This window comes from Entelurus aequoreus, linkage group LG15, assembly GCF_033978785.1.
Source record: "Entelurus aequoreus isolate RoL-2023_Sb linkage group LG15, RoL_Eaeq_v1.1, whole genome shotgun sequence".
Taxonomy (NCBI): Eukaryota; Metazoa; Chordata; class Actinopteri; order Syngnathiformes; family Syngnathidae; genus Entelurus; species Entelurus aequoreus.
Genome location: NC_084745.1, coordinates 12,558,460 through 12,574,525, shown reverse-complemented (window position 1 = coordinate 12,574,525; position 16,066 = coordinate 12,558,460). Strand labels below are relative to the sequence as shown.

At 34.5% G+C, this 16,066-nt stretch overlaps 2 protein-coding genes across 3 annotated transcripts in view; both read right to left on the bottom strand.

Annotated features, from left to right (window-relative positions):
* The window catches only part of tmprss7 (transmembrane serine protease 7), a 30,672-nt gene extending 20,322 nt beyond the window's left edge, over window positions 1-10,350 (bottom strand). The window contains exons 1-7 of the mRNA XM_062022160.1: window positions 10,340-10,350; window positions 10,126-10,228; window positions 6,755-6,959; window positions 4,053-4,183; window positions 860-927; window positions 603-796; window positions 489-524 (exon numbers count right to left, since the gene is read on the bottom strand). Coding sequence (XP_061878144.1) covers window positions 489-524; window positions 603-796; window positions 860-927; window positions 4,053-4,183; window positions 6,755-6,959; window positions 10,126-10,228; window positions 10,340-10,350 — 748 coding nt within the window. The remainder of the gene's footprint in view (window positions 1-488; window positions 525-602; window positions 797-859; window positions 928-4,052; window positions 4,184-6,754; window positions 6,960-10,125; window positions 10,229-10,339) is intronic.
* The window catches only part of spata13 (spermatogenesis associated 13), a 52,330-nt gene continuing 46,551 nt past the window's right edge, over window positions 10,288-16,066 (bottom strand). The window contains exons 11-13 of one of the 2 annotated variants that reach the window (XM_062020872.1): window positions 14,491-14,866; window positions 13,390-13,464; window positions 10,288-10,857 (exon numbers count right to left, since the gene is read on the bottom strand). In XM_062020872.1, the coding sequence (XP_061876856.1) occupies window positions 10,658-10,857; window positions 13,390-13,464; window positions 14,491-14,866 (651 nt within the window). In that variant the 3' untranslated portion in view covers window positions 10,288-10,657. The remainder of the gene's footprint in view (window positions 10,858-13,389; window positions 13,465-14,490; window positions 14,867-16,066) is intronic. The other variant, XM_062020873.1, reaches the window with a different exon arrangement.

The following is a 16,066-nucleotide window of genomic DNA, read 5'->3' as shown; positions in this document are numbered from 1 at the left end:
AAATAAATAATAAATATATGACTTATTTGACTGGGACCCTTTTGGTCCCAGGACCTTTAGTTAGATTTTTTAAAAACTGTAATTGGTCAAAGTATAATAATGAACCAAAATCAATCAATGTTGCTATGAATTATTGATCTATTTAACGATACAATTAACAACAGTAGGAATTGGAATCATATGGCCCCATTCCTGGTTGGAGGGGGTTTAATTATTTTGCAATGCAGTCTGCTGAAAACAATGGAAAGCGCCACTCTACATAGCAACTGGAAGTACCAGACAACACATTTTAAGATATTCAACACTCTACTGCCCTCGTTCGGCTAAAGTGGATAGTGCACTCTCCCAATTCGTCATGTTCCATGTGTCAGGTAAACAGCAAAGAATGGGTACATATACATGGAATACATATATATATTTAAGGGACATTAATCCACGGCAACCCAGTGGTTACTCTAATTAAAAATGTGAATATTTGTGTTTTCTACCTGCAGCATTGGACGTGTAATCTGAGCGTAGAACAGCTGCGAAAAAACAAAAAACAGGTCAGATCAATAAAACATTTTTAAAAAAAGATACTTTCAGTCCTCAAGGTGAGCCACCATTAATGAGGATGGAGTCTATGTCCACAGGTAGTCCCAGCAGGTAGCCCACAGAGGATCGGTTCTTGAGGCTGTTGTGTACGGAGTCCTTGAGGATGACGCCCACACATTCCTCACACACCGCCGGGCTCCTGAGATGCGGCACCACAAAGACCATCCAGAAGTGCACCAGCACGCCTCCTTTGTTGTTGGTACTGAGCCACGCGGCACACGTTACAAACACAGTTTGATCAACCATTGACTACAATGAAGTCTACCTGAGGTCGGAGATGGTGGCGTGCTTGTACAGGCGGGCCACCGAGGACATCTTGTACACGCTGCTCACCTGCAACACAAAACCACCACAGTATACTGTGCATATCGTACTTGACTCACTAGACCAGGGGTGTCCAAACTGCGGCGCTCTTCAAGTTGGCCCGCGAGACGTCCTGAGTTTAATAAGGAATCTGGCTGAAGGGAGATTTCAATTCACTTTTAAAAGTCAAATCATATGCTGCTACTTTGTCGTCATCTTGTGGACAGAATGAGTAATTCAGGCCAATGATCATTTATCACGCTTTGAATGAAACTGGGCGCAGCATTTACTTATATTACTGAATGCAAACAACCTTCCCTAGTCGTGGTGCAAAAAAACAAAAAATTCAAAATCGAACCATCAAAAAATGCCAACAGACATGGTCATACATAACACAATTTGTGGATATTATAACAAACCTCCATGCACCATAAAAAAAAAAAAAGAATTACACCCATGTTGTTGTGGCTTGTGCAGCCCTTTGAAACATTTGTGATAAAGGGCTACATAAGTAAACTTTGATTGATCATCATCATCATTTCTTTTTATTCCTTTCATAAAAATGCATATATACAAGCCATGTACAGTTGACACTTTTTTTAGTTTCTTATACATTTTCATAATCAGAAAGGAGCAGATGGAAGAATACTATTCTTATATTTATCTGCCCCCTTTTTAACACAAATTATTTAGATGACTTTATCACTGTTCCCTCCACCAACACCCGAACTCCAACATACTTTTAATTTTCGTTTAAGCATTTTCAAAATGACACTTTCCAATCAAAATCAAAAAGCAGTTTGATATAATTCCAGTTGTCTCTTTTTGTAACTCTTTTTAAATTCAAAGATATTCTTGCAACTTTTTAAGTCTTTGTCTAGAGAATTCCATGCTTTCACAGCAGCAACAGACGAGCACATTTGCTTCAAATTTGTTCGCACTCTTGGATGTTTAAAATCATACGGCCTTCTGTGGTTCTCATCTTCCGACGTGAACACAAATAACTTTTGTAAGTCCTTTGGAAGAACTTTATTTCTAGCTTTGAACATCACTAATAGAGTATGCAATTCTACAATGTCTTTTAGTTTTAATAATCCTGACCTAATGAAGAGTGGATTTGTGTGGTCTCTATATCCTACTGTAAAAATGATACAAATTGCTCTTTTCTGTGAAAGAAATAAAGGCATTATGTTGCTGTGATATGTATTTCCCCATATTTCTGCACAATAATTGAAATAAGGTAAAATAATTGAGCAGTTTAACATTCTCATTGTATTATACGGGAAACTGTATTCAACCTTGTTCTAAATAAATAAATTTTTAGATAGCTTATTTTTCACATGCAATATATGAGCTTTCCATGTCAACTTTTCATCTAAGATGACCCCATGATGATGATTGATTTATTCAAATCCATTACAAAGGATAATGGAAAAAATGCAAAACACTATCACCACACTTATCGATGTTTGGCACATTTTAGCTGCTTACAAAACTTTAAAAGGAGGTTGTCATGGAAGTAAACAAGGTAGGAGTCCAACTTTCACATACTCTTAATATCCAATTATATAAATCACTAATTATATATATATATACAGTGGGGCAAAAAAGTATTTAGTCAGCCACCCATTGACTAAATACTTTTTTGCCCCACTGTGTATGTATATATATATATATATATATATATATATATATATATATATATATATATATATATATATATATATATATATACACACACACACACATATCTATATATATATATGCACACTGTATACACGTATACAAAAACACACACACACATATATACATATATATATATATATATATATATATATATATATACACACACACACACACACACACACACACACACACACATATAGTTCTATATATATATATATGCCCACTGTATACACGTATACAAAAACACACACACACACACACATATATATATATATATATATACAGTATATATATAAAAACATTTTTACATATATATATAAAAACATACACACTGTACATATTTAAAACATATATACATATACACACACATAAAACATACATACAAAAACATACATACATATACACACATACGTATATAATATATATATATACATATATAGAAATATATAATACATATATGTACATAATACACATATATATGTACATATATAATACATATATGTATATAATACATATATAAACATATACGTATATAATACATACATATAAACATATACATATTTAATACATATATATAAACATATACGTATTTAATACATATATATAAACATATACAATATATATCTATAAACATATATATACTTATGTATATAAACATATACGTATATAATACATATATATAAACGTATACATTTATAATACATATATATAAACATACGTATAATACATATATATAAACATACGTATAATACATATATATAAACATACGTTTATAATACATATACAAACGTATACGTTTATAATAAATATATATAAACATACGTATAATACATATATATAAACATACGTTTATAATACATATATAAACATATACATATATAATACATATATGTATATAATACATATACAATATATATTTATAAACATATAATACTTATATATATAAACATATACAATACATATACTGTATATAAACATATGTATATAATACATATATGTATATAATACCTATATATAAACATATACAATATATATTTATAAACATATAATACATATACTGTATATAAACATATACGTACATACTACATATATATATATATAAACATATACGTTTATAATACATATATAAATAAACATATACGTATATAATACATAAATATATATAAACATACAATATATATTTATAAACATATGTATATAATACTTATATATATAAACATATGTATATAATACATATATAAACATATGTATATAATACATATATGTAAACATATGTATATAATACATATATGTAAACATATGTATATAATACATATATAAACATATGTATATAATACATATATATATATACTGTATATATATATATATATATATATATTTATATATACATACATATATGCACACATACATACATATACACACGCTGCCCCCAGGGCAAAACGTTAAGGCCAGCCCTGCACTAGACCCACCACTTGCTGGATTTTGTTCGCCATGGAGACAAACTCGTGGGATTCGGCCTGGCGGTACTCTGGGATGAAGTCCATGTTGGCCACACGGAACATGCCTGCAAAGTAGGCGCCGCTGTTGCCTTCTCTTCGAACTGGGGACAGTTTATTAGGTACAACATGATGTGAACAAACTGAGTTTAAAACAGTTTAATCAAAAACATTTACATTCTGCTGTTTATTGTATTTGATACTTTGTGAGATGATAAATACAGTAAATGCAATTAGTATAATAATCTATTATTAAGTATTTGTTTATTTCATACATGCATAGTTACAGTACAGTATTTGTTTCACATTCCAGAATGCCCGAAAAGGAGTAGGAAGAAGCAGAGCTACATACTGTATAACAGGAATAATTATCTGTTATCTTTTATATAATTGTGTATTTATTGATTTTTCTGCACAACATTTTCATGCAAAAATCAAGTATTTACCCCATGTTTATATTTTATTTTATTATAAATTAATTGTAATTAATACACAAAGTACAATTCATCATATAATTTATTGTTCAATTCATATTATATTTATATCAGGACTGTCAAATTATTAATATTGTTTTGTTAAGATTAATCACATTTGGATTAATCATGATTAATCACAGGTGATTACTCGCTTGCATAATTAAAATTATGTTAAGAAAAGAGCCCAACATTTGTACACAAATGCAATATTTTTGTCAGAATAATCATTTTTTGTGATTATTCACATTAATTACCTTGTTAATTTTGACAGCCTGAATTTGTATACTTATATTAATATAAATATTCATATTTATTTTAAAGTATTAAATTTTTTTTAACAAAAATATAGATATATCACTATACATATTTGTAATTATTATATTTTTAAGAATCATGGATTTTCTTTAACCAAAACAATTCAGAGTGATTGAAAATGTGTTCAATATTAGACATACATTTTTATTATCTTTATAAATTTAAAATTTGGTGGCATTAAGTTACATTAAAAATAAATATTCTGTTTGAAGTTGTGCTCGTTTTTAATCGGAAAAAAACAACACATAATAAAGTGGTGTACCCCGCCTTCCGCCCGATTGTAGCTGAGATAGGCTCCAGCGCCCCCCGCAACCCCGAAGGGAATAAGCGGTAGAAAATGGATGGATGGATGTTTCAGATAAATAGGAAATACTCCAAAAATGTGTCGTGTGACATATTGAAAGAAAAACTTGTTCAAAACTATAAAACACAATTTCAGCCTTCTAACATTTAAATGTATTGATTTGTTGAAAACAAGGAAAATGCAAAAACATTTTAATTTTCTTTGTACAAAGCAGACTATATAATTGTAAAATACATTTATTTTAACGTGTTAACATTTTTTAAACTAAAAACAAAACAAATGTAGATATATCTATATAAATATTTCTAATTTTAAAGTATGTATTTTTTTTAACCATAAAACATATGAATGTCTAATAATACATTTTTATCACTATTTCATTATATTTATATTAAAATATAATACATTAAACATTGTGTTATATTTAAAAAAATATTCAGTTTGAATTGATGCTTGTTTTTAATGTGAAAAACAACAAAAATTAAAGTTTGTTATGTTTCAGATAAAGATAAAGTACTCCAAAAGTGTGGTGGGTAAATTTTTTGAAAGAAAAACTGGTTCAAAACTATATGGGCCAATTTCAGTCTTTTAACCTTCAAATGTTATTCAAAACAAAAAGTGCAAGCAGACTATATAATTTATCTATTTTAAAGTATTAGTGATTTTTTTAAACCACAAAACAAAACATTATATTTAGATATCATATTAATATAAATATTTGTAAATTTATATGATTTAAAATATTGATTTTAACCATAAAAATTCAAAGTATAACAAAAATTAAATATTAGATATTTGATTATTATATTTACATTAAAATATAGTGCATTTAAATATTCTATTTAAATTAGTGATCGTTTTTCATCTTAAAAACAACACAAATTAAAGTTTGTTGATGTTTCAGATAAAGATAAAATACTCCAAAAATGTGGCGGGTGACACGTTATAAGAAAAACGTGTTCAAAACTAAAAGGTCCAATTTCAACCTTCAAACCTTTAAATTTATTGGTTTGTCAAAAAAAAGAAAAACGCAACAAAACATTTTTTTTTTTTTGGCACGAGGCAGACTATATAATATAAAATGTATTTATTTTTAAATATTAACAATTAACCAAAACATGTATACATTATATTAATATGAATATTTTTAATTAACATTAATTTAAGTATTCATACATGAAAAAAATTTATTGTAATAAAAAATGTATTCAATATTAGACATTCAATTTCATGATCCATTCATCTTCCGCTTATTCGATGTCGGGTCTCAGGGGCAGCAGCCTAAGCAGCATTTCATTATATTTATATAAAAATATAACATTCAAAAATGTGTTTCATTATATTATATCTATTCTGTTTAAATTAGTGTTTGTTTTCAATCTAAAAAAATAAACAAATGAAAGCTAAAAATAGTCCAAAAATGTGGTGGGTGACACATTAAAAGAAAAACTTAAAACGGTATGGCCTAATTTCAACCTTCTAACCTTTAATTGAACTGATTAGTCCAAAAAAAATTAAAAAATTCAGAAATTGTTTTTTATTGGAAGGCAGACTACATATAAAGCAGGTGTCATACTTACATATAAAGACCCAGAGCAGCGACCACAAGACGACCACCAGCACAAACACCACAGCTGTGATGATGACCGCCAGGTGCTGGATGCTCAGCAGGTGGGCCCACAGCCTGGCGAGGCCTTTGGGCTTGCGCCGGGTCTTCCTGAACTTCCTGCAGAGCTTCTGTAAGGTGTGGTCCACCGTGGACACCTCCACGGACACGTCTGCAACCTACAGACACAGACACCATAAATGGCACAATACATCTCATCTGCCCTTTTGGAGAGACAGGATGGAGGGATGGGATGCAATTCATGACGCTGAACGAACAGAGGGCCTAAATGTCACCTTCCAACTCACGGTCATTAACATCCCTGCAAAAGATGAATGGACTTCAGTGATGAGGTCATTACTCCTTGAATTACCCTGCAGTGCTCATGTATTATTCATGCAGGGTCATCATATACTGGGCAAGTGGCACTTCATTCCCAGCAAGCTCCCACAGGAGGGCCACAAGTATGGAGGGAAACTACAAACATATTTTTACAATAACTAGTCAAAGAACCATTTTCTTCTATTAGGAAAACACGATTCGCATGTATGAAAACAACTTTGTGCCACTAAAAAAAACGATTCGCAAGCATAAAAAAAAATTTCCTCAATTAAAAAAACAATTTGCAAGTATGAAAATGTTCTGCAAATAAAAAACAATTCACAGGTATAAAAACAATTTTCTTTAATAAGAAACAAAAAAACAATAAAACAACTGTGATGAGGTGGCGACTTGTCCAGGGTGTACCCCGCCTTCTGGCCGAATGCAGCTGAGACAGGCTCCAGTACCCCCCGCGACCCCAAAAGGGACAAGCGGTAGAAAATGGATGGATGGAAAAAAATAAAAATTTTTTTCGCAAGTATTCAAATTTTCTGTAAGTAAAAAATGATTTGCAAGTATAAAAACAATTGTCAATTTTCAATCAAAAAACGATTCACAAGAATAAAGAATATGTTCTGCAATTAAAACCAAGTTGCAAGTATGACAATTTTCTGCATGTAAAAACGATTCCAAAGTTAACATAATTTTTTTCAATTAAAAAACGATATGTAAATTAAATTATTTTCCGCAATTAAAAAAACCCAAAACGATTCACGAGCATAAAAACAAATTTCCTCAATTAAAAAACAATTCGCAAGTATAACAATTTTCTGTGAATAAAAAGTATAAAAAATATTTTCTTCAATTATAAAACCATTTTCTTTAATTAACATTAACATTTCGCAAGTATTAAAACTTTTCAGCAAGTAAAAAAATTATTTGCAAGTTAATAAACAATTGTCAACAATCTTCAATCAAAAAACGATTCGCGAGTATAAAAACAATTTTCTGCAATTAAAAACGAGTTGCAAGTATGACAACAATTTTCTGCTGGTAAAATAACGATTCGATAATTTTTTTCAATTAAAACGATACGTAAATAAAACAACTTTCCACAAATAAAAAAAACGATTCGCAAGCATAAAAACAAATGTCTTATAAATGGCTTTTCTACCTTCAAGGTACTCAAAGCGCTTTGACAGTATTTCCACATTCATCCATTCACACACACATTCACACACTGATGGCGGGAGCTGCCATGCAAGGCGCTAACCAGCAGCCATCAGGAGCAAGGGTGAAGTGTCTTGCCCAAGGACACAACGGACATGACTAGGATGGTAGAAGGTGGGGATTGAACCCCAGTAACCAGCAACCCTCCGATTGCTGGCACGGCCACTCTACCAACTTCGCCACGCTGCCCCTTCAATTAAAAAAACTATTTGCAAGTATACCAATACTCTGCAAATAAAACAAAGATTCGCAAGAATAACAAATATTTTCTTCAATTAAAAAAATGTTTCGCGAATATAAAATCTTTTCAGTATAAGTATAAAAACAAATTTCTTCAATTAAAAAACTGTTCAGAAGTATCAACATTTTTTGTAAGTAAAAAAAAAAAGATTTGCAAGTATAAAAATACATTTCTTCAATTAAAAATATTCACAAGCATAAAAACTATGCTTGCAAAAAAAATGATTCAAAAGTGTAAAAAAATGTTTCTTCAATTAAAAAACGAATTGCAAGTATAAAACAATTTTTTTCAATCAAAAAACAATTTGTGAATATGAAACAGTTTTCTTAGGTTAAAAAATTATTTGCAAATATGGCAAGAATTTTCTGCAGGTAAAATAACGATTCCAAAGTTAACACAATATTTTCCAATAAAAAACGATATGCAAATAAAAATGTTTCTGCAATGAAACGATTCGCAAGTATAAAAACAATTTTTTGCCATTAAAAAACATTTGTAAATATTAAAAAACATTTTCTGCAATTAAAAAACAAGTTGCAAGTATAAAAAAAAAAGTCTGCAGGTGAAGATGAGATTCACAAGTAAACACTATTTTCTTCAACTAAAAACAGATTTGCAAGTATAAAAATTATCTTCTTCAATTAAAAAAATGATTAACAGATAAGAAAAACGATTGTATTCGATCAAAAAACGATTTGCAAGAATAACTATTTTCTTCAATCACAAACGATTCGAGAGTATAAAAACAATTTTCTTCAATAAAAAAAATGTTCGCAAGTATAAAAACAATTTTCTTCAATTACAAAAACGGTTGGCGAGTACAAAAAGTAACTTATGCCAGTAATATTCCACCCTGCGCGATCCACACACTTGCACTCAGAGCAGCCGTATTACTCATTCTACAACAAAACTTAGAGGTTAATTTACAGGTTGAGCTTATTTCCCCTCCTTCCAGTCCGCCATTTTAATCCCCATTCTGCTTCTTCTTCTTTGTTATTTTTGGCGGACGGCACCATGCGCAAACAGTAGCTCTGACGGCCTTGTATTGACCGATTGAGTGCAAGTGTGTAGATCGTGCAGGGTGGAATATTACTGCCAGAAGTTTTAACTTGAAGAAAATTATTTGTTCCTCGCGAATCTTTAATTGAATAAATGTGTTTTTATACTTGCACATCATTTTTTATTTGTAGAAAACTGTTTTTATACGTGTGAATCCTTTTACTTGCAGAATTAGTTTTTTTACACATTAATTGTTTTAAATGCAGAAAATTGTTTTTCTACTCACAAATCATTTCAAATGAAAAATAATTGTTTTATACTTGCGAATCGTTTTTTAATTGAAGACATTCTTTTTTTTTTAACTTGCGAATCGTTGAGTTGAATAGTTTTTTGTTTTGTTTTTTACCTGCGAATCGTTTTTTTGGTTGAAAACTTATTTTTTCCTACTTGTGAATTGTATTAATTTAGGAAAATCTTTTTTTTTTTTACGCATGAGTAAAAAGTAAATATCACTCCATACACAGCATCTGTTTTAAAGAAGAGAATGTTCTTACACTGGCAGCGTCGTGTTGAGATGCGTCCACCTCGCCGCTGTCCTCCTCAGAGCCCATGACGCAGGCATCCCTCACGAGCGCCTGAAAGCCTCCGACCCGTTTGCTTGGAAAAGACACATCCTGAAGTTACGAGGGAGACGCGAGCTCGGCGCCGCGCGAACACAGCCAGCACGCCGCGCGTTGCGAGAAATACGACACGGGTGGAGAGGCTCACGTTACGTTCATCGACTCCGCTGCAAAATGTCTGCTTTAAGAGTACAAGAGTTTTTATTTACAGCGTTAATAGACAGACGTGACAGTGAAAAAGACAAAGAAAAAAGGGTCCAGCCTTTCTGCAATAAAATAAGTCAACATAAAAGCAGAATGTACATCATTGTCACAGTTAACATGGAGGAGGCGGAGTCACAAAGAGAAACGAGGCTTAAGAAGAAGAAGTGAGCAGCATCTTCATCACAGTCAGTATTTTTAACACTAGTTTTCAGCGTCCGCAACAACACACGCACACTAACGTGTCGGCACATTCACGGGACGGTTAGGAAGGGGCGGAGCCTCCTTTCCAAAACAAGGCACCGCGGGTGAAGCTGTGGAGCAGCTGGTAGGGTTTCCTCTTGGGGGGCTCGGCCAGAGAGAAGACCTGCTGCTGAGGCACGCTGGTGGGAATGGTGACGTGGCGCTGGTGAAGCGGGTGGAGGGTCTGGTGATGCGGCGGGACGGAGCCGGAGTAGCCGACAGCTGCGAGTGAATGAAAAGAAGCAGGAGTTAAACATGACTTACCATTAGGCAAACACAGGCAGTTGACTGGGGCCCCAAAACGTCTCATGAAAAACTATGAATCAAGTTTTCTTCTAGTTACATCTTTTTGTCTTCATTTGTGCGCTTAAAAATACACAAAAATACTTAATCATGATGGTTTGACAGCTCCTCCCTTTCTGTTTTACTGCACATGTGCAGACTTGATTCCGGAACACAGACCAAACCAAACCTGTTGGCGCGGTTATGAGAGGTTTTATCAAGATAAAGGAGAGTTTTGGTTGATTTTGGCGGCGCCAGTGGACCAAAGCGGTAGTGTTTTGCCTGAAGGAGACCACATTTCCCATGAAGCGTCCCACTGACATGATGTCCGTTGTAATATTGGCACAAATATGACGTCTCTGATGGCTATGCTAATGTTAAATAGCAGACACTATCAATAAATTATCTTGGATTGGGCTACAAACATGACACTACTACCAAGAATGTATCGGGGCAGATGCAGGTCTGAAGCAAAGAAAGACCGGCGGAAGTTTTTTCAAGGAAGTAGTGTGCAATATATTGCTACTACGCAAATTTCAGATAGCTAAGATTAGCATTATCATTTTGATTTGAGCATCGAAAGTCCCTTACTACTTTAGCAGGAACAGAGCCAATGTAGCAACGGTCTGAAATTCTTCGTCTTTGAGCTCACGCCACAGAGTGAAAGCTGGGGCAATGTTGATCCTTGACTGTCCTTTTATCCGGGTAGTCTCCGTTTTTTTCTTTTTGCCTCCCCGTGACTGCGTAGGTTCCCTCCGGGTATTCCGGCTTCCTCCCACCTCCAAAGACATGCACCTGGGATAGGTTGATTGGCAACACTAAATTGAACCTAGTGTGTGAATGTGAGTGTGAATGGTTGTCTGTCTATCTGTGTTGGCCCTGCGATGAGGTGGCGACTTGTCCAGGGTGTACCCCGCCTTCCACCCAAATGCAGCTGCAGTGCCCCCCGCAACCTCGAAAGGGACAAGCGGTAGAAAATGGATGGATGGATGGGTCTCCTCAGACAAAACTTTTTGTTTCTTTGTTTGTTTTGGTGCTTCTGCCATGATAGCAGTATTTGCATGTAGGCATTCTTCTTCTTTTAGTTTTCTGGCGGCATTCTGTCTTTTTAAGGAATGAGGAAAGGGGAGTGACGTTTGCTGTAAAGCAGACAGCACATTTATAGTTTTTTGTGTGGCACGGTTCCTGCCCCCTTCCTCAAAGTTGCTAAGTGCCAGTGAGAGCGACACAGGCCATGACACAGGTGTCATTCAACCAGTTGCAACTCCATGTATTATCCCAAAAGTTATGAAAATATTTTATGAAGGTTGAAAAGTTACTTAGCGATGTAGACCTTGAGGAACCCCGCCACAGAAAAAAAGACTACAAACATGCTGATTTGCTTTACGGCATAAGTCACTTCCCCTTTTCCCCATTCGTTAAAAGGACAGAAGTCGATGCAAATGTCTATGTGCAAGCGTTACATTTGTATTGGGAAGTTACTACTCGGAATTTTAACCGGGAAAGCCCATTGAAGCACACAGCTTCTAAAACGTGTAGATCATCCTCCTTATATTCAGGATCATCATTTGGCCCAAAGTAGTCTTTGCTGTCTCTCATGACTAGTAGTGTTGTTGTCTCTTTTTCCCACCAGTCACACTTCCAGCCTACACTATAACAGCGCTTTGGCCAGATTCAGTCCAACAGCGCTAACAAAATAATCATCTCTGAAAAATGGCTTTCACTTTATTAAATGTTGATTAATGTTTTGTACCAATTACAGTAATAGTTATACTCACTGCAGACCTTGCCAAGCTTCAATGTGCAGCTCTTGCAAGGTAGTATCTAACATGCTAAATTACATATTTTTGGTATGTGCACGGCCCCAATGACGAGGGTTGCCCTGGCCCCCAAATGACTAAATGTCAGAATAATTGTATCTAAGTTATCACAAAACTTTGTTACATTGAGTTCAGCTCGCCCTGCGAGAGGACAAAAGCTGTCTTTGATCTTACCAATCCAAAGGCTTGTAAAACTCCACTGTGTAGGATGCGAATCAACATGAAGGTGTTCTGTTTCTTTGATGTATTGTAATCCACAGAAAGATTTTGTCCTGACCCGAGATCTACAAAGCGGAGAGAATGCAGGGCCTGACTCCCCTCCAGGCACCTTTTCTGTAAACTGTTTACGACCTTTTCTTTGAACTGTTTTTAATCAAAGGCGATGGCTGTTTACGACCCCCCTCCCTTAGAAACAGCTGTTGCCATGTAATCAGGGAAAGTCCAAATAAAAGAGGAGGCGTACAATCTTACGTCAGAGCGTGGTGACACTGTGCAAGGGTACAGGTGTACGTGTTTCTCCTCACTGAGCCAAATTTAATTCTGTCCCTGTTTGATTCCTTGCTTCTTGTCTTGTTTAATAGATGTCATCAGTGTTTGAACCTGACACTAAATAAGCCCTTGAACAAACGAAAGAAGAAAACTGTCTCCTTACTTTTGATCTTGCCTTGTTTGGCTCTTCTGGCATTAGCAATAGCTTGTTTTCTTTGCTCCTCGCTGATTTCTATTCCTGCAAAACAAAGCAAACATCTTTAAATACGGTTCATGCAGGTTTCAACAGATCTAATTGTATGCCCTTTAATGCAACTTAAAACTAATTTAATGCCAAAGTTCTACTGTAGGTACTTATTATATACACACACACGCCGTATATTATGGACTTTAAGCTGCTACCTTTTAGGCTTATAGAAGTGTGCAACTGATTTATGGATTTTTCTTCACTTACCGCCATAATGCAAATAGTTTTTATTAAACACATGCAAAGACCCTTAAATGCTGTGTTATTGTTTGTGCTAGGGCGCCATGTTTTGGACGAGTTCGCTCACTGCAGGTACTGCTGTGTGAATGTGAAATACTGCTGTTTAAAGCTTTGAACCCGAAGTAGAAGTGCCGTTTCGTCTTCTAGTCGTCCATAGCCTTTCTACTAGAGTTGATTCTTCCAAGCAACGTTTGCAAAGTTTACAATATAACTAAAACAATTATTGACTAAACCATTCCATGTGTGATGTCTGTAGGAGTGTTTCATGCACATTTGTACGTACTATTGTAATGTAATAAAGCTAGAGTCGTTAGCATTAGCCAATATGCTAACACGTTTACAAGTGTCCTGTGTTAGTACTATTGTATTACAATGGCATTCTTTTTGTATTGTTTCAGTTTCACAAATTCCTCAGTAAATTTACCAAAACGTCACCGTGGAGTTATTGATTCCGTTTAGCTGATTGGAGAGCTAGCGTCCGCAGCCAGTGGGTCCATGACGATGACTTCCGTTTTGTTTGATCAGCCATTTTACTGCCGCGTTACAGACACCGTTTGGAAACAATTAAGGTATGTAAATAAACATTTGCAGAATCTTTCTGTGCAAATAACTAATTTTACAACTTATATATCTGCGTCTTTTAGTCAGGCACGACTAATATATGGAAAATATTTTCTTCTTTTTAAATTTGTGGGTGCAGCTTATATACCGGTGTGCTCTATAGTCCAAAAAATATGGTAAAACTTTTAAATGCTTTTTAATGACGTTGTTGCTCACCCATCTCTTGGTCCTCCTTGACTCGCTGTCTCTCGTCAGCGAAGGCCTGCAGCCACCTCTGCTTGTCCTGCGGCTTCCTGCAGCACAGCACGCACACGAACTCCAGGGTGGAGGCGTGACGCAGCCGCACAGCATTCCTCAGGCTCAGGCACAGGTCCGCGTCCCGCCCGTCGGGCATGTCCACCACCTCGGTGTGGTCCATGTCCAGCCGTCCCCGGTAGTAGAGGAGGTCCCTGCGCAGGACGTCCTTCTTGCAAAAGACCAGCTGGTGGTCGAAGAGGAAGAAGCTGCGCTGCTGCACTTTGCCCTGTCGGAGAACTCGGGTCAGCTCTCCCGAGTGGATGAGCTGGGAGCTGCGCACCAGCACGTCAGGTCCCTGCAGCATGGAGACAATCCAGATGAATACAGGCCACAAACAGCTCAAGGTAGAATAATGTTGTTTGTTTTAGACATTTTTATTAACAAGTTACATGAAAGGGGAAACTATGATGATTTCAAATCTACATTTAAAACACTTCCTTGTGGTCTAGGTCAGGGGTTCTTAACCTTTTAAACTTCGGGACCCAATTTTTCCACTTTAATTGTATTAAACCTTGTCAAATGATATGAAATCATGTGTTCATCTCAAATATTATTTATTGAACACATAAACCTTAGGCTAGTCTGATAAGAAAAATAAATACTACATATATTGCATAATAAGGTGCTCATAAATAACTGATGAAAAATAAATAAACCTCCATGCTTTGATTTCACATCTTTGGGACTTATGCAGATCCCACAAAGACACAAAAACAGGTATCAATAGGTAAGAAAACCTTTCCACTACGCAGCGGCCAACCCACTCAAATGTTTACACTTAATTAGCAATCTTACTTTTGATTTTAATCGTATTCAATATTTACACCTAAACTACTTACGGTTTACAAACTTTTCAAATGGTATGAAAGCATGTGTTAATCACAAAGATTATTATCAAGGCTTAAGTCAGGCTGATTGCTAAATACCAAACAAATACTGTATACTGCAGTAGAAGCGACTCATAAAAACAGATGAAAAGTACATTTATGCAGTGCTAAAATCAATACATTCTAACTAAATTAACAGTAATAATTTAAGTGCAAATAAAAATGCCGCTTCACTACTTTAGTCATATTTTTTACGCTTAAGAAAGTTGCCTCTGACTTTAGTTGCAGACTTCTGTTTTTTTAAAATATTGTCATTACTGCCACAAGTGGTAGAAAAGTGTATTACAACCAGGAATGGGTACCCTTCAAATTTGAACCGAAACCAGAACTCAAACGGTACCAATTTTCGGTACATTTGTGTGTGTTAATGAAAAATAATTGTTTTTATAATAAAATTAAAAAATGTACCGTATTTTTCTGACTATAAGTCGCAGTTTTTTTCATTGTTTGGCCGGGGGTGCGACTTATACTCAGGAGCGACTTATGTGTGAAATTATTAACACATTACCGTAAAATATCAAATAATATTATTTAGCTCATTCACGTAAGAGACTAGACGTATAAGATTTCATGGGATTTAGCGATTAGGAGTGACAGATTGTTTGGTA